This window comes from Cydia splendana, chromosome 20 (genome assembly GCF_910591565.1).
Source record: "Cydia splendana chromosome 20, ilCydSple1.2, whole genome shotgun sequence".
Classification (NCBI taxonomy): domain Eukaryota; kingdom Metazoa; phylum Arthropoda; class Insecta; order Lepidoptera; family Tortricidae; genus Cydia; species Cydia splendana.
The window spans coordinates 11,087,309-11,106,921 of record NC_085979.1 but is presented as its reverse complement, the minus strand read 5'-3'; the positions used below and the strand labels follow the sequence as shown (position 1 = coordinate 11,106,921).

The window sequence follows — 19,613 nt, the reverse complement described above, 5'->3', positions numbered from 1 at the left end:
TCTTGTCTACGTGACAGCATGATAATACGGTATCCGTCACTTTCAATCGCGCTCTGTTAAAAGAGACGGATATTTTGTGACGTGGATAAAGCCATCCTTAATAGGCCTGCTGGACTTAGTAGTACAAATAAAAGGTTTTTTTCATAAATGTCCTCTTATTCTTATATATGTTTATTTTTACGTCTATGACGTCAATGAACACAAGATTTTCCAATAAATTATTTCCTTTTATATTAAAACGTTATTCATTACGATATGGACAGAGACAATTAAATGATAAAGACTGCAATCTCCATACGTACTCCCGATTGTAGTAAATATTGTAAATAGCTGCACTTTGACACCACTCAAGCGCAGAAATAAACACGCATCGCCATCTAGTGTGCTCTTTTTGTGTTAAATTCGATGGAGAATCAACAGTGATGAGGCACGCCAGTGTGTTTTTATGATAAAGGAGGTAAACGAGCAGACGGATCGCCTGATGGTAAGCGATTACCGCCGCCCGCAACACCAGAGTGATTACAAGTTCATTTCCGACCTTTAGATGTACGGATTTGTCTAATGCGTAGAGACACAATACATATACGGTGTCGCTAATCCAACTGCAAAGTAGGTTCTATCATGAATAAGTTTAGCGAAATTCCACTCTCGTTTATGCAAGATGCATCAAGAACGACTCGTACTTTGGTAATGGTTCAATTTTTATAAATGACTACATGATGACTATCGGAGGCATGAAGTTTCTGTTTAAAAAGTATGTATCTTCTGTCACATTATGCAGTCTTAAAGCCTTATCTGAAGTTGCAGTTCGTTTTAGGGTCATATTCGAGATGGGAGTACGCTCTGAACAATGCGTACGCGTACGTGCGCACGCGTCTTTGTGTGAATATTAACAGCCATTTTAATCAACCTGTCTTTGTAAATATGTAATTTATTAAGATACCTATCGTCTGACTTAATCATGAAATATCTGATGCAAATTGTTGTCCTGGCGACTATTTACGACTAAGATGGGTCACGTGACAGGTCACGTTTTATGCTCATCTTTTAACATTATTTTAATAGACTATAGAAAGATCTTTAAGAGCCGTTTATGGGGTCATTCGAAATTTAGTTTTAAAGTATATTCCCAGATTACTCCAAGACAGCTGGACCGAATTAAAAAAATACTTATTTATGGACAGAGCAAACGCAAACGCAGGCGTCCATAGGCTACGGTGACTGCTTACCATCAGGCGGGCCGTATGCTTGTTTGCCACCGACGTGGTATTTAAAAAAAGGTTCGTTTTCAGCTGGGGCAAGTATGCATTCGCATGTCTTTCCGGCTGTGCCCCTCTATGGTTTCTTAAACATCATAGAGTTTTTTTTTTCAAAATTGCGGGCTTGGTCTCGCTACCTGACGGAGTCTAGTTATATATCCTATTTGTTACATGTTATAAGATGCATTATATGATCATAAATTATTTTAATGGCTTCTTAAACTGTTAAAGTCTATGTTTTATCAAGCAATTATAATACATAGAAAATGCAAATATCTAAAGTCATCAATGATTGAGAAGACAATTATATTCACTTCCCGATGAGTCACCGGTCATAATGCATTGGTTTAATTATTTAATTAGCATATAATGCAGTCACAGTTTTATATACCTGATGAGACAGCTATAGGCTTTTGCTTTTATGTCCCACTGCTGGGCATATATCCAAAAGGGTTTGGGCTATACCCAAATGCTCAACGTGGATTCAGGACTTCATAATTTTGAATTTTGAACTTGTACCTTGTTGTATACTTACCTAGTACCTAAATTGAGATGAATTTCGTTTATTTGAGAAAGCCATGAAATAAAAGAAATCTAATATTAGTAATAATACATGTAATACCTTTAAACGAGCAATTCTTGTATATTTATTTATATATATATATTTCGGGGATCTCGGAAACGGCTCTAACGATTTCGTTGAAATTTGCTATATGGGGGTTTTCGGGGGCGATAAATCGATCTAGCTAGGTCTTATCTGTGGCAAAACGCGCATTTTTGAGTTTTTATATGTTTTCAGACCAAAGCTCGATCTCCCAGGTATTAAATTATACGCATACATCGTTATCGCGGGAGCAACAACGAAAGATTATGACAAATAAATAATAACAGAAGGGACATTCCTATCGAGTAACGTTTATATCTACCTATGTGTTCAAAATATATAGCAGAATCGAATTTAGATAAAATTTTGGTCATCCTTTACTAAAATCATATACAATACTTTAAGAAGTAAATACTGATATAAATAATTAAATACATTGGTGACTTGTTTTTCAAGTTGACACGTTGATTTATAGGTATGCGTATACATAGTGAAATACGAGTTAAATTGACCTTTTCCAGCGAAAACTTTATGCTAGGTATGAAGAACATCTTAGAGGTTTAACTATGTAGGCAGAATATTCCACTTCTACAAAACAGACGTTCTGTTACATGTGTTCTTTGACAGGCTTGTTTTTACTCCCGCCATAACGATGTATGATTATAAGTGTAACAGTTCATTTACGCACGCAAAATGCCCAGCATCTGAGGGCCTACCGCCAAGCACGTTCGACATGTTGCCTCCCTGTCACACTTACGTATGAATTTACAAGTGGAACAGAGAAGCAACACGTCGAACGGGGTTCGCGGTAGGCCCTCTGATAGCGGGGTCGACATTACTTAGAGTCGTGCCGCGATACCAATCTTGTTAGAAACTGCTGGCTAAAGTGGCTATGCAGTGAATCTTCATATATGTAGAGATAGCAGTTAGATTTAGTTTTAGTACTTTAAAATTAGAATAAGTAATTAAAATTAGTACTTAGTGAAATGGTCGTCAGGCTCCAGCCACTTTAAAAAAAGTAGTGTCTACGACAATTCTTTTCCTACTTTTATAAAGTAAAAAAACTATAAGTTACAGAATATCTCGTGATGTTGGCTTATGGGGAACCATGTATGTACAAATTCATTAGCAGAACCAGAACAACATTACGAATATAAATTGATATCTTAAACTTAAATTTAAGTATCGTATTAACTGTGCTCTATAGGCTAGCCTTGCTATACATATCTCATTCTGTAACCTACTCTTGGCGAGATCTCTATATATATGTAGGTATAATTAGTAAAAGAGATGGCGCTGTTATTATAATATTTTTTACGGATTTTTTTCTGGCAATGTGACAGTTCCACGTAAAACAGACGTTATAACACTGGAGATTACTCGACATTACTTGAGTCGTGCTCTGATACCGATCTTACGGAGGTGCGGAAGGCACGCTGGCGATTTTATTGCCACGCATATACAATCGTACGTCATCTGTGATCAAATCATCCGTGTAAAGTCAGGCGACGGAAGTTAGGTAGGTATAAACTTTTAAGACTAAAACTTTGGAGCAAATAAATGCATGGTTCAATTGGTTTATTCTTCTTCTTCTTCGTTACACTCTTGACAGAGTGGTCGTGGATTATGTAGACTTTTGAGCGACTCGTTTAACGACACGTCGCCATTCCTCCCGTAGCTGCTTTCCGCGAGCATTCGCTTCAATTGATTTACTTTGCTATAAAATTAGGAGTTAGGCGCTTTGGGATAAATTCGAAACCAGGTTGAAGAAATGCGTCTAATCAACGGTGTATTCCCATTTGTCCCCGCCGGGCACAGATGGAAATAGATGCATTCATATGAATCATTCCTACCTGTCCACGCCTCGTGTATGGCGGCGGCACATGTCGGCGGCGGCTGTCATTAAGATTTGAAAGAATGCCCAAATCACGACAACTAAATAATCAATCATTCCAACGATGATTATTCACTATTGCTCCATTCGTTTGACATCAATGTTAAGCATTACCCTCTTTTTTTCACTTGGGTAAGACGGTAGCGCAAGCTAATCACATATTTCAACAAACGCATCTTTAAACACTTTAAGTGCGAAATATTACGCAACAATGAAAACAAACCCTATGGTTTAAGCAGTTAAGTTGATTTTACGTTAACAGGCATGCACACACATATAAATGCATACACAGATACATAATATCAACGGATTTAATGCCGTATTCTTTAACTATTGTTTTTACGATCGTGCGTAACGAGTTTAACACTTCACCATACATTTTAGAACCTAATTGCATTAAAAACCGTATTTGTTTGTATAATCATTGTCACATTTAACCACAAACATCGTGTTAATAAGACTGAATTTCCTTTAGCAATCTTAATACTTAATAACCAAACAGCTTATCGTTCCTTTTTAATTTTGATCTTTGTGGCTATTCATTTAAGGTCGAATTTAGAGTGGTAACGTATGGCGTGCGCACGAGTTCGTGTTTATCACGTAATCGCAAGTGAAATGGTTGTATTCAAGCACGCTTCCCACGATCAGCTGTTCCCTATTAAAAGACGTAATTGTTTAAAAAAAGTGCGCATTGTATTCGTGTATACGTTTTGTGGACGTAACCGTGCTAAAATAATTTTGCCGAAATGTATTATTAAGAATTTTATATTTTTAACCCCTGACCCAAAAAAAGAGGTGTTATTTTTAAGTTTGTTTATTATATTTCCGCATTTGGGAGCAAAGTTTTGTTTAAAAAAGCTCTAAGAATATATTCTTTTTGATCCACTTAAGAGGACATATTTTAAGTATTAACCTTAAAATATGACCTCATAAAAAGTAAAGGATACACCCGAATCCATAAACAGTTCAAAACAGAGGGGCTACCACAAACCACGTTCGACGTGTTGCCTCTTTTTCGCACTTGTAAATTCGTCATCAATTGATACATCAAACGCCGAAGTCTTATCCATGTCTTGGATAGTTTTTACAAAATGAACCATGTATTAACTGTCATTTAACACTGTGGTCAAAATCGTGGGTTCATACCTCGGTCGTCCAATAAGTATAGCAGAAAAAGAACTTTCTCGAGAAAAACGCAAAAAGTTGACTAATAATTTGATCAGTAGGGCTAATATGGTCGGTTCTTTATCATTTGTCACGATGCCTGTCACGTTCTAACAAATACCTATATAAGTGCGAAAGTGACGCATGGAATAAAAATGCGACCATGCATGATACCGCTGCAGCAGGCGTATTAATTATGGATAGCTTTATTCACGTGATAAAACAACTGTCACTTTTTAACACCGCGGGATATACAGTGACGGACACCATTTTATCATGCTGTCACGTAGACATAAACGACCATAATATCCGTACAGGTTCCTTATCAATCTTATCATACACAGAGGAGAGGTTAAACGATTCCAACTGGTTTCCTGCTAATTAACATTTCGGTAGTTTTAATTGTAATATCTCTGGCCTCGTCATTTCTTCCGCCAGTTCTGAAACTCACCTTCCTCATTTAAGGTATTTTTGTCACCTTTCTTCAAAAGTCGTAAGTGTATCATTTTCCTTTGTAAAATAGGACCGTTTGAATTGAGAATGTTTTGAGTGTGCAATTTATATTTTCGTCTGGTATCTGAATGCAACTGGATCGGAATTATTTTATGCAGTACTGTCACTATCAAAAGTACCTAGGTTTTTATAATTCTTTTGAGTCTAGAGTCCGCCTAATAAGTTAACTTTGCACCGACTTGAACAGGACTAAGAGGGGGTAAAATTATGGATATTAAATACCTTTAAAATTATATTTAATGTTACGTAATCGCTTTTTCACGATGCGCGCGTTTCCCGAAAATGAGGCGCTTGCAGAACTGTATCTCCATTATTTATACTTTTTATTCAACGCTGAACACCGAGGGCTGTGTTCAGGGTTGAATAAAAAGTATAGGTAAATAATGGAGATACAGTTCTGCAAGTATGAAATGTTTTAATGGAAATACCTCCTCTTTTATAATATTAATTCTGGTTTCTTAAATATTAATACTTTTGAGATATTGGGGATATAAAAAATATTTACTTTTTTCCCCCTTTTTTTGTTTGTAACTTTTGATATTTTTTGTATAATAACGCTTCGAATACATTTTTCTAGGCATCATGACGAATCTAATGAGGTATCACACGTATTTTTAGGAGTAGGTTGTATCTCTATTTTTCACCGTTTGCAGTTTCTCGAGTAGCCTAATACTAATGTGTTGAGCGAGGAAGCTGCCAGCTCTACGGTCACCGGTCACACATATTAGGTCACTTCATTGCTTTCGATGTAAACGTTTTGCCGCCGACAGTACAATAATGATCGCAATAGCTGCATAGCAATGTAACCAGCCTTCATCAGTCTTCCTCCCGCTGCAAGGTCGGTTGCACTCGAAAGAAATGACCAAACGGAATCATTAAATGCATCATTCTGCGTAGTCGTAAGGCTAGACGAGAAAGTGTTCAATATAGGAAATTTACGTCCCATTTTTCTAATTTACGATAGTGAGTTGAATAGGGGAGCAGTGGTGGCCGAGTGGATATGACGTCTGACTTTCAATCCGGAGGTCGCGGGTTCAAATCCTGGCTCGTACCAATGAGTTTTTCGAAACTTATGTACAAAATATCATTTGATATTTACCACTAGCTTTTCGGTGAAGGAAAACATCGTGAGGAAACCTGCATACATCTGGGAAGAAATTCAAAGGTGTATGTGAAGTCCCCAATCCGCATTGGGCTAGCGTGGGGACTATAGCCCAAGCCCTCTCGCGCATGAGAGGAGGCCTGTGCCCAGCAGTGGGACGTATATAGGCTGAAATGATGATGAATGATGAGTTGAATAGGTACTGTATTAAATTACTAGCGACCCGCCCCGGTTAGGCACAGGTTAACAAATTATACCTAAATCTTCCTCATGAATCACTCTATTGATAGGTGAAAACCGCATGAAAATCCGTTTAGTAGTTTTTGAGTTTATCGCGAACAAACATACAAACACACAAACAGACAGACGAGGCGGGGGACTTTGTTTTATAAGGTGTGGTGATTAAGCATAATTAAGCATTTATAAACATGGTTAGCCATAGAACTTCGACATTCAAATAATAGCCACACCCGAGCGAAGATAATATAAAATAATAAATAATATTTCAGCCTAGGTATATGTACGTCCCACTGCTGGGCACAGGCCTCCTCTCACTCTCGAGAGGGCTTGGACTATAGTTTCCACGCGGGCCGAATGCGGATTGGGGACACATACACCTTTGAATTTTTTCGCAAATGTATGCAGGTTTCCTCACGATGTTTCCCTTCACCTAAAAGCAAAAGATCGAAAATATTCAAGAAGAGCGAAGATATTCGAGTTAATTTTTGACCATAAATTGAGAGCTTTTGGAATCAAGTTGGATGGTTTTACGGTATAAATACTGACGCAAATATGGGGGTGTTCTGTCTCTAACATTATACCGTCCAAAGAAACTAGTGGCTCCGCGATATCCAAGCTTAAAAAAGTAAATAAATATATTAAGGTACTTCGTTGAGTTATTATCACAACGAACTCGTAACAGTTTTAAGCGCCAAAGACCCTCGGGCAACAAATCATTGGTCCTTCTAGGTGTGTTTTTCTTTATAGCATTCTTAGTTTTTTTTTCTTGTTCACAGGAAGGCGAGGAGGAAGTCGGCGATTTGTACCAAGATGAGGAGAACGGGGCGGCCCTCCTCATCAGGAGGCATCCAAAGCACGGCAAACTCATGGTGGTGAGTGTCTTTACTTTAAAGCAGGGGTCTCAAAATCCCGGCACGCGACGCGTTCCATTCCGGCCCGCCGACACCCAAAGCGAGTGCCCACTGTCCGGCCCGCGGGAGCCAGGCTCCAGGGGTTCAGCATTCATTGAGAGTGGAACTGTTCCTAACAGCAGCAACCAGACACCCTACCCCGCAAATACCGACGGTGCCCCGCGCGAAAGTTTCTGAGGCGCAATATGGCCCTCAGGTAAAAAAGTTTGGAGACCCCTGCTTTAAAGCGTCTTGTTAAACCCTTAAAGCTGGCCATACACACTAGGGTAAGCCTGCGCAGTTTTGCCTCTACAGTTAAACTGCACACAGTCGAATGCCACATACGCTACGTTTTACCTGTGCAGTTGGCATAACTGCGCAGAAATACCCTAGTGTGTTATGGCCAGCTTTATAGGGCACACTTAGATATTACTTAATTCATTGGCTCAGTGACCCAAAAAGGATCTTGGCCTCTGAAAAAGAGAACGCCACTCTGACCTATTCTGCGCCATTTCACGCCATCGACAGTTTTATTTGGATAAATCTACTACTACTGATGGACGACTTTCTTCTTTAGTTTAATTTAAATAGTTTATCCACGTTCATGCCCTTAACGCTTTATTACAATCGTTTAAGCCAACAATAGCGTTATAAGTTCTTTAAGCCGTCATAACGAAACAATAGCCAAACGCTTGTAGCGCTGAACGAACGTTGCGTAAGGCGACCTTACTCCAAATGCAAGCGTCGTTGCTACTGCTTACTGAACAGCTGTGTTGAATGCCTGGGACAACCAGTGTATAAGTATTTACTGATTGAAGCTTTAACCCCCGATTTTATGCCAAAAATGCCTTACATCATTTTGGAAAGCAGCTGATACTCTTCAAACTGCTGGATCAATTTTTACCAAAACATAACTAAGGACCACCGCAAGGAACTGGCTTTCACGTTATAAAAACCGCATGGTAATCGGTCCATCCGTTTGAGAGCTAGGATGCCACAGACAGACAGACACTTTTGGACAAGCCCTAGTAGAACTGTGCTTGCGAATTATGCGAAAAATGCACATCAAAGAACGTTGACGTGAATCCAGAAAGATCATGTAGTTTTACAGATTCGTGCGATCAAATTATATATATATATATATATATATATATATATATATACATATTCGTGAACCGATGGCCCCAGCGTGCAAACATTCGCATTCGCACAATTTATTTCTAGGAATGTAGGTAAATGCCCGGTTACACTTTTTTTGCTTGGTCAAAGGATCAATAAATCCCTGGAGTATCAAATTTTACATGCTATTGATGGTTAATGAATTTGATTAATTTGTTCATATCTAACAACATTTCCAATAAAAAGTGCAAAAATACTAATCCATTTTAAATTTTGACTCGCCTGTGCCCGCTCAGCTATTGAAATAACATTCTTGGCCATTCTTAGCCGTTGCAAGCCGTTATCTACTACTAGCATTTTATGATCTGTGACTACACTAACACCTTAACGAACTTCGTGCAATGACACGCATATTCTAATATTATCCATGGTATAATAATATACTCCGCCTGGTACTCCATTCCCGTCTTTTCTAGGTCACCTAACTGACACGGGCCTACGTCATCATGCGACAGCGCTATATGATAATATGCGATAGCGCTATATATAGCGGCCATGTTGTTGTGACGTAGGCCCGTGTCACTCTAGGAATGGAAGACCATGTTTTATTAGACTATGATATTATCAGGTATATAAGTTCAGATAGGGCAATTGCAACTACCCTAAAAATACAAGAATTTAATCTAGATTTCGCGATTTCTGGGTTGATCCCATAAAAATTGCTCAGTATAATCCCAAAACCACATTCCCTGGCAACGGGAATGTACTTATTTTTTGGCCACCCTGTATAAGATCTCAAAAACTCATTGTTATGAACAATGGGTTGGAATTGGAAACCACACCTTAATCCATTTTTAACTTTGATTAACTCAATTCAAGATTGACATCCATCGGTACGAATAGGACAATCAAAGTTTTTATGGAAATTCGTCAAAAGCGTGTGTTGCTATGTGTCTAAAATTAAATCAATGGGAAATCCCATCAAGGAAATTACTTAATTAACATAATATATCACATGTAAAAACTAAATTATTATTCGACCCAGACATGATGTCAACGTAGACATTACATTCAGAGCACGTCCCAATGACGTGGTAGACTTTAATATAATGTCTCCTAAATCTTGGACGTGGTCTCGAGATTTAGTTAGATCTTAGATTATCTGGAAGTTCGTCAGTGTCTCCGTCAAGTCGAGCATACAACGGGCTTAGCCGTAAAACCTTTATTCGAAGAAACTGAGTAAACCTTTCCACCCTCTTGTCTTTGTTGGAAATAGAGATGTATATTTTTTATTACCAAGAACACTTACTGAACCTACCTAAATAGTTCCCGAAATCCTGACAAAGTTCTAGATTTGGTTACTAACACTGTCACTCACTATCACCATTCAAGGATTCTCATTCAGTTTTTCTACATAATTGATAATTTATGAGTTGTTTGTGTAATCTATAACTTCAACTCTCCCGCTAATATATATACATATATATCTATAGCACAGAACAATCTCTCAGACAGCAGTTTTACCATAAATATGACCGAATTCGTCATGTGTTTTAGTTTTTGTTTTGTGTTCAGGAAGGTTCAATCGGGCACGAGCTGGTGATCCGACCTGTGGCCGACTCTATGACGACTGCGGCTCAAGACGACGAGATGTTCTTGGATCCCTCCAGCATGGCTGACATGGTCTCCATAGACACTGGCCTGCCACTAGGTAAGAAACCCCTCATCATCTTTAGCATTTGAGTCAATTAGGGTCCCCCAGATAGACACTTGTCTGCCACTAGGGGGCTATTCATAAATTACGTCATTTCAAATTAGGGGGGGGGGGGGTCTGGACATCGGATGATGGTAGCATGACGTAGGAGGAAACGGGGTCATTCGAAGCATGATATTTGGATGATGTTAGGGGGGGGGGGGGGGTCGAAAATCGTCAAAAATCGATGACGTAATTTATGGACAGCCCCTAGGTAAGGAACCCCTCATATTTTTTAAGCATTTAAGTCTATTAGGGTCCCCCAGATAGACACTTGTCTACCACTAGGTAAAGAACCCCTCATAATTTTTAAGCATTTGAGTCTATTACGGTCCCCCAGATAGACACTTGTCTGCCACTAGGTAAGGAACCCCTCATAATTTTTAAGCATTTGAGTCTATTAGGGTCCCCCAGATAGACACTTGTCTGCCACTAGGTAAGGAACCCCTCATAATTTTTAAGCATTTGAGTCTATTACGGTCCCCCAGATCACAGTACACTAAGAACAGTAGTGAATCTAAGGCCGCTCGGCAAGTTATTTACCTACTCTTGCGTTGGTGCTTAGGGTTGTCACTTTTATTTTTAGTTAAATATTATTTGCGTATTATGAGTAACACTAGGTTTCTATTTATATAATATAATGAAATGTTCTAACAATTCATAAATGACGTATAAATAAAACGCTTTTTAAATATTTACATTAGGAAATGGCATTTATTAAAAAAATTATAAATTCAATACAGAAAAAAAGTTCCTCCGGTTTCTGCATGTTCGGAACGCTTTACTGTTAGCGGTTAAAGGAAAGTAAATTCTCATCCTTACGTATAACATTAGTAAAAAGGTTTTAGGGAAGCATGGGCAGGGCATCGTATTCTATGTCTTTTAATTGTTCCTAAATTGACGTGCCGATTTTAATGTTGATGTGGTCCTTTTCAAACGCTTTGCGAAACACCTTCTCCATCCTTCCTATATTCACGACGAAGTCATCGGGTGGGACTATGAGTAATTTCGATCTGTACCATAATTCCTGTAATTAATGTATTGTGAAGAATGACAAGTCCGGGTTTGAGGAGTCGTTATTGTGACACCCAAAGACACTACAATATTTTTTTCCTCTGTTCGAAGTCATGATCAAAAAAATTAAGGCCGGTAAGAGCAGTCAAATGCGAGCGGGCGTGCAGCGTACTCGAATGCGCGCGATCACAATCGGCCCACACTGCCGCCACCGTATTCCCCCGTATATTATGCTAATGTGTGCGTGGCAGCGCGTGCGTACACGGCGCCCGGCGCGCACGCACACATTCAAGCCGGCAGCGCCACATTTCTATGAAGATTCACTACTGTTCTTGTACTGTGCCCAGATAGACACTTGTCTGCCACTAGGTAAGGAACCCCTCATAATTTTTAAGCATTTGAGTCTATTAGGGTCCCCCAGATAGACACTTGTCTGCCACTAGGTAAGGAACCCCTCATAATTTTTAAGCATTTGAGTCTATTAGGGTCCCCCAGATAGACACTGGTCTGCCACTAGGTAAAGAACCCCTCATCATTTTTAAGCATTTGAGTCTATTAGGGTCCCCCAGATAGGCACTTGTCTGCCACTAGGTAAGAAACCCCTCATCATTGGCATTTGAGTCTATTAAGATCCCCCAGATAGACACTGGTCTGCCACTAGATAAGAAACCCCTCATCATTGGCATGTGAGTCTATTAAGATCCCCCAGATAGATACTGGTCTGCCACTAGGTAAGAAACCCCTCATCATTGGCATTTGAGTCTATTAGGGTCACGCCAGTCTCCCGAGCATCTAGCCAAATATATGGCTGCTGCTCGACGCAATGTTGGCGCAACTGCGCCGCGACGGCATTTCCCATAGCGCTGACTAGACGCCGACGCTAAAATAACGCTAGTGCGGGGTTTCTCTTACAGACGATTTAAGTAAGACAGTTTTTAAAGACTATGAAGACCGATACCATACGATATTTTATACTTCTTGTAGAAGTTCACCACAGAGGCTCCAACGACGGTTAGTTTTCTACGCACCTTTCCGCCAGGTACTGTTTCCAGGATTTGTCACAGATTTTTCTGCCGTCCATGCATAACACGTTTGCACCCGTACCCTTGGTGATTACCACCTACTCTTGGTATAATACTCTTTACGTAGGACTGAATCATGTATTTAGGTAACAACTTCGTATTATTAGGTTGTCCCATTAAAAATAAAATAATAAACCAAAGAACGAAAAAGAACTTAATAATAACGGTATCTTTGTATGGAGCAAATACCGGTTTCCGACCCCTGATTTTTACACCTCGTACGTTTTACGGATGGTCATTGCAGGTAGTTCGAACGTGAATTCATGATTTGAATATCTATGGTCTCTGATTATGGCCAATAACAGATTTCCTTGGCCACAGACAATACTAACTAAAATATTCATGAACCATATACATTCCGATCATGAACTTATGGGTGTATACTCCCGAGATCCGGAACATAAAAGGTAACAACAAATAGTGTAATGCACTGACTCGAGAGATATAGATGACATTTTTAACCGGTTCCAAAAAAAAACGATTTTGGTCATTTTTTTTATAGTAACTCGTTACTCGTCACTTTGCTCTCCAAAAGCATCATTTTGAAAAGTATAACGGCTGATAAAATGATGTGTATTTAAAACTATTTTGTGAAGTCGGTTCTCTATTTTGAAAGTTATGATATAGTCTGTCAAACAACTTTGTCAGGAGAAAAAGGCACGAAATTAAAATTTTCTATGGGAAATGCCCTGAAATTTGCCGCCTTTTTCTACTGACGGAAATTGCTTGACAGACTACATTTACAAAACAACATTTTGCTAACCCTTAACTTAGACAAGTAAACTCCTAGTCCTCCTTATCCAATACTTATGTACCCAGTTGATAAAGGTATTTTTGTGTGTTGCAGTCAAAAGAAAACGGGAACAGCAAGCGGAGCTCCTCCGTGCCCTGAACGGAGCCCACCACGTCATCATCAAGCGAGACCCCGCCGCCGGCGACCACGAGAGTGACTACGGTAAGATCTACCTGTACCTCGTCTTTAGCTTGAATTAGGGCTCATTCGCACCAGCGCTTTTACAACGCGCGTTAAAGAAGCGTTTGAATGACACAAATATGTAGATACATGTGTATTTATTCACACGATGGCGGTGACGCTTTTTATCAAGCGTTGTTGGATTTTCGACTTTAAGCCTTGGTCGTTAAATCGAATTCAGCGTGCGGACAGATTCAAGCGCTTTTTTAACGCGCGTTGAAAAAGCGCTCGTCCTTATGGGGCCTTAAGGGTTGCCTTGACGTCAAGATATCCCCTGACGTGTTAGGATTATTGGTTCTTTGTCAGGAACGGGGGTGACTTGGCGAGGCGAGTGTCGGTATTTTTCGAATCCTCAACTAACGGGTTAGGCAGAGGAAAGGGTAGGTTATGCTGTAGCTGCACCATATGGTGGCGAATTAAGGGGCTGGTGGCCCGCTGAATCATTTTTGAAGAAATTATAGTCAGGATTTTTGGGGTGATGTCCGGATTTTGTTATGATATTCCATTTTTTGTATGACAACTCTTCCCCAAACTTTAGTTCTCTAATCCCTCATCCCTCCTCGAATGTGCGTAAAACACGCGTGCGTCCGCTAATAGTTAGGAATCTTTGACGCTGCAACAGAATGCGTGACTGAATTAGGGACATATTTAAGCTGACAGCTGTATCTTGGGTGTTATTAAATTTACGTATTATGGTATGAATCCACGCCATACCTGGCCATAAACCGACTTTTGGTGAACCGGATGTAAATAGCTACGAAGTGTTTTCTGTGAAAACTTTAGAGTTGCATATTTTTTAAAGTTTAGACACCAAACGTTAACCTTTAGATATATTAACGGCGAGGACATTTCCAAAAAACCGCACGCTTAGACTGAACTTGTGTATAATAGTTATACCGGATACAATTTATTAAAACACAATAAATCAATCAAGAAGTTACAATTATTCAAATGTTCCGCACGTTGCTGCACGCGTACTCACAGATGGCGCTAAATCAAAGCGAGACTATCCGTGACAGATCAGCCGATCGAAGCACAGATAAAAACAATCGGATGAGGTTGTTTTTCATGCAAGCTTCTGTGCTAATTTTAATGAGGTAATAATTAATTCATTTACCAGTCGCCTTGTAATGATTAAATCTAAATAACTTTATTTTAAATTCAGTGTTTTGTTATTAAATTTATTCATTTATTCGAGCTCGATGATGAATTCAGTTAGTCTGGTTAGGTATTTAAGTCGTTGTGTTGGTATTATCAAACGATTTTAATGGCTGGCTTGTCAAAATAAGCATTTAGGATCTAATAAATCTAGTGAGTGTTCGAGATAAACTAAACTGAACTTTAATTTGGGATGATAATATATTCACTGTGAATATATAGCAGTGAATACCACTCATAGTTTATCAAATGATAATACATTAATTTCGCAAATTTGACAGGTCTTCTGAGCAATGTTGCACCATAAAGCACTGGGCGCAAACATTCTAAGATAATTTTAACGAATACATATCAAATTTTCATAATTTTATTCAATATTCTACCATAGAAATATTTAGTAATGTGGTTGTGGACTTGTGGTATACCGATAATTTGATTAACTATTTAGGCCAAGTCATACATTTTCAAAGCGGGTATTTCAATAGGGTATTTTCCTACTAGTCAAATCAGTTACGTTTTTAGAACTGTCAAAACGATTTGCTAATATGGAATTTATATGAAACATTACATCGTGACGTCACGGTCAACTCACCTACTTTTTATATTTCTATCCGATTTCTTAAATAGTACTTGTATTTAAAAATAACTCCTATCTGTGTTTTTCTAATAATTATGTGGTGATTTATTTCATGCATGGTGTAAAATATTTTTTTTTAAATACAGTATAATTATAATACCCTATTGCAAATTATGTAATTATACCTAAAGATAATGTTACCCATATAAGGGACTACTGTTAGCATTTGAAAATCTAAATTCGTTGATAAATGGGAAACGAAAACGTGCGAATTAGGAAGGGATAAAGTCGGAAAACAGACTGGCCTTAAAGCAAACGGGATATCTTAATGGCCAGCAACGCATTTACATCCTATCTGGTGTTTTGGGAGTCCATGAGCGGCGGTAATCGCTTACCATCAGGCGATCCGTCTGCTCGTTTGCCTCCTATATCATAAAAAAAACCTAAGAGCGTCTATTGAATGTTAAATTAAGTCGCTATGTACAATAGTAGTGACGTATGACAACTGTTTACAAAACTCTGTGATCGGTTATGTGTTCATTATCATCTCCGTAATCCGCAATGCCTCTTTTGAGTAATCAACCTGTTTAATGTTTACATATGTCACCGATTCATTAGAGCGTCTGTGGCCCAAAGTAAATACTGGCTTCGTTAAGAGCCCATCAACGTGCACACTAGCGCCACTGCTAAATAATCGTGATTATTAAAATTTAACGAAAGATATTTAAAAAAAGGGGGCCGCCACGTACTGCATATTGTATTTAAGTACCTTTCGAATACCTACATAAAACTAGTTTTTATGTTGCTGAATTCGTCAATCTATGCGTCCAAAGTTCAAACGGCCGTTTTTGTTTTGAGTTCATAGATCAATATGCAGTACGGGCCCCTTTTAAATATCTTTCGTTAAATTTAAATAATCACGATTATTTAGCAGTGGCGCTGGTGTGCACGTTGATGGGCTCTTAAAAAGTAGTCGTCGAGTAAGATAAACCTAACACACGTACTATGGTTGTTAGACATTATTATTTATACAGTAAACGTCAAAGATATATTATTAATAGTCATTTTGGATGAAACTTTTCAAACCTATGCTCGTTCTGAAAAATCATTTTTAAAGGAACATGTTCTGCCCAATGTTTTCAAATAAGAAAAAATAGAAAAAAAGTGTTTATTTGGTGTGAAATAACAAACTTAACCTTTAACACAATAGGTACATGACTACATGTTATATTAATAAGGTACATATTAGTATCAAATGGACACTTTGGTAAATTTTGATTTGGGGATTTATTGGCGTTAGGTAACTACATGAACTAATTATTGTTTATTAAGAAGGCTATAATAAGTATAACAAATTCTATCATCAATAGTTGCAAAACCGGCATTATTTCGCAAACAATAATAACCTTCCACCCGGATATATTGATTTTATTAATTAGCATCAAAATATTAAAATATAAATGTCGTCGTAAAATATGTAATGTATTAAGTGGCAGCTTCCTCGCACAAAGAATAAGTATTGCGATACAGCGTGGAAATGCTGCCAGCATCTACGGCACCATTCCGCAGGGGTATATTTTGTAATTTTTTATTTTAAGTTTAGTTTTATTTATTTTTAGATTTAGTTTTTAAGTATTGTAGGTTAGTTATTTAATTATGTTTTTTTTTCTAGTTATGTATATTACGTTTGTATGCACTAGTAACTACATTCAATAAAGCTTATCCAGAGTTGGGCAAAAATTAACTTGAATAAGAATAAGAATAAAAACAGAAATTTTATTCTTATTCAAATCGATTTGAATTAGAATAATTCTTGCACTAGTTATTTTAGAATAAAATTAAGGTGAATAAATCATGTGACTTTTATTTTAAATGCGGAATAAAAAACAGAATAATTAATCTAGAAGTGGGACTATTCTAAATAAGGTTTTATTCAATTAAAATGTTATTTCGAATTAAGTTAATTTTTGTAGTACTATCGGTTATATTTTGTAAGTTGATTTTCACTCTTCTATTTAAAAGTCGGATTGAATTGATATTTGTTACTTTAGTTTAGGTACAGTACACATTGAAGAGTTCCGCTATACACTATCAAGTTCAATCATCCGATCAGAGTGCTTAGCCAACATGCCAAACGTTAACGCTCCGTAGAGTTGCGTATAGTCTCTCTCTATCACTCTTACATATTAGTGCGATAGAGAGACAGATAGCGTTTCGTTGTCGTAGCACAAACGATTGGCATGTTGGCTACGCACCCAAGGTGCCTAGCCAAGATGCCTATTTTTGTTTTTTATTTTAATAACCAAATCATTAGGTAAATTTAGCTGTTCTGGGGGCCTAGCCAACATGCCAATCGCTTGCGCTCCAACAACGAAGCGCTTTCTGTCTCTATCACTCTTACATATTTGTGCGATAGAGAGACAGAGAGAGCGTTTCATCGTCGTAGCGCAAACGATTGGCATGTTGGCTACGCACCCAAGGTGCCTAGCCAAGATGATAATTTATGTTTTTAATTTAATAACCAAATCATTAAGTACAATGTAGCTGTTCTGGGGGCCTAGCCAACATGCTAATCGTTTGCGTTACTACAATGAAACGGTAACTGTCTCCCTATCGCACTAATATGTAAGAGTGATAGAGACAGAAAGCGCTTCGTTGTTGGAGTGCAAGCGAATGGCATGTTGGCTAGGCCCCCAGAACTGCTAAATTTACCTAATGATTTGGTTTTTAAATTAAAAATGAAAATTGTCATCCTGGCTAGGCACCTTGGGTTCGTAGCCAACGTGCCAATGGTTTGCGCTACGACAGCAAAACGCTATCTCTGTCTCTCTATCGCACTAATATGTAAGAGTGATAGAGACAGAAAGCGCTTCGTCGGAGCGCAAGCGATTGGCATGTTGGCTAGGCCCCCAAAACAGCTAAATTTACCTAATGATTTGGTTATTAAAATAAAAACAAAAATTGGCATCTTGGCTAGGCACCTTGGGAGCGTAGCCAACATGCCAAACGTTTGCGCTACGACAACGAAACGCTATCTCTGCCTCTCTATCGCACTAATATGTAAGAGTGATAGAGACAGAAAGCGCTTCGTTGTTGGAGTGCAAGCGAATGGCATGTTGGCTAGCCCCCCAGAACTGCTAAATTTACCTAATGATTTGGTTTTTAAATTAAAAACAAAAATTGTCATCTTCGCTAGGCACCTTGGGAGCGTAGCCAACATGCCAAACGTTTGCGCTACGACAACGAAACGCTATCTCTGTCTCTCTATCGCACTAATATGTAAGAGTGATAGAGACAGAAAGCGCTTCGTTGTTGGAGTGCAAGCGAATGGCATGTTGGCTAGGCCCCCAGAACTGCTAAATTTACCTAATGATTTGGTTTTTTAAATTAAAAACAAAAATTGTCATCTTGGCGAGGCACCTTGAGTGCGTAGCCAACATGTCAATGGTTTGCGCTACGACAACAAAACGCTATCTCTGGCTCTCTATCGCACTAATATGTAAGAGTGATAGAGACAGAAAGCGCTTCGTTGTCGGAGCGCAAGCGATTGGCATCTTGGCTAGGCCCCTAGACCAGCTAAATTTAACCTAATGATTTGGTTAGTAAATTAAAAATAATACGGTTACTGAAACTATGCGACAGTCAATTCGTAAGATTATTTGCATAAAATGGGTATAAATTAGACAAGAGACTAACTAGTCTAACTACTATTACATCTGCCTAACTATATGTAATTAGTAGTTAGTACCTATACGGTATCCAGACTACATTTTTATTCGTGGAATATTATTTCGAATAAAAATCATGATTATATTTATTTCATTAAGAATATGTTATTCTCATTCAATTTTTTCTCATACGAATTATTCCCGACCAAAATTATTTGAATATTTTTGACGGGAATAAAATCGAGATGATTTTATTCCTACAAATTCTTATTTAAATAATGATTTTATTCTTGAATGCCCAACACTGAGCTTATCCATGTATTAAGTTCCGCTCGAAATGTTACCTTAAATACCCGGATTCTATTACAAAGTTTAAATGTCAAGGTTCATCCTTTTGTTTTTATTTTCGTTGTCACAAAGGCGACAGAAATTAAAATGTTATGCCTAATAATATTTATGCCAGTGACGCTAGGAGAACGTTTTGATGACCTCGGGGACAGGTTTAAGAAAATTGTATAATATTTTAATATTTTTGAGATATATAGGAGCCGGGAACACTGGGATAACTAATAAAAAGGCAAATGCGCGTCCGTTCGTATTAGA

The 19,613-nt window shown here is 38.2% G+C and overlaps 1 protein-coding gene across 5 annotated transcripts in view; it reads left to right on the top strand.

Moving 5' to 3' along the window:
- The window catches only part of LOC134800704 (A disintegrin and metalloproteinase with thrombospondin motifs like), a 204,620-nt gene that overhangs the window by 162,617 nt on the left and 22,390 nt on the right, over positions 1–19,613 (top strand). For all 5 annotated transcript variants that reach the window (XM_063773209.1, XM_063773205.1, XM_063773207.1 and 2 more), the window contains 3 exons: positions 7,553–7,648; positions 10,361–10,496; positions 13,482–13,589. In XM_063773209.1, coding sequence (XP_063629279.1) covers positions 7,553–7,648; positions 10,361–10,496; positions 13,482–13,589 — 340 coding nt within the window. The remainder of the gene's footprint in view (positions 1–7,552; positions 7,649–10,360; positions 10,497–13,481; positions 13,590–19,613) is intronic.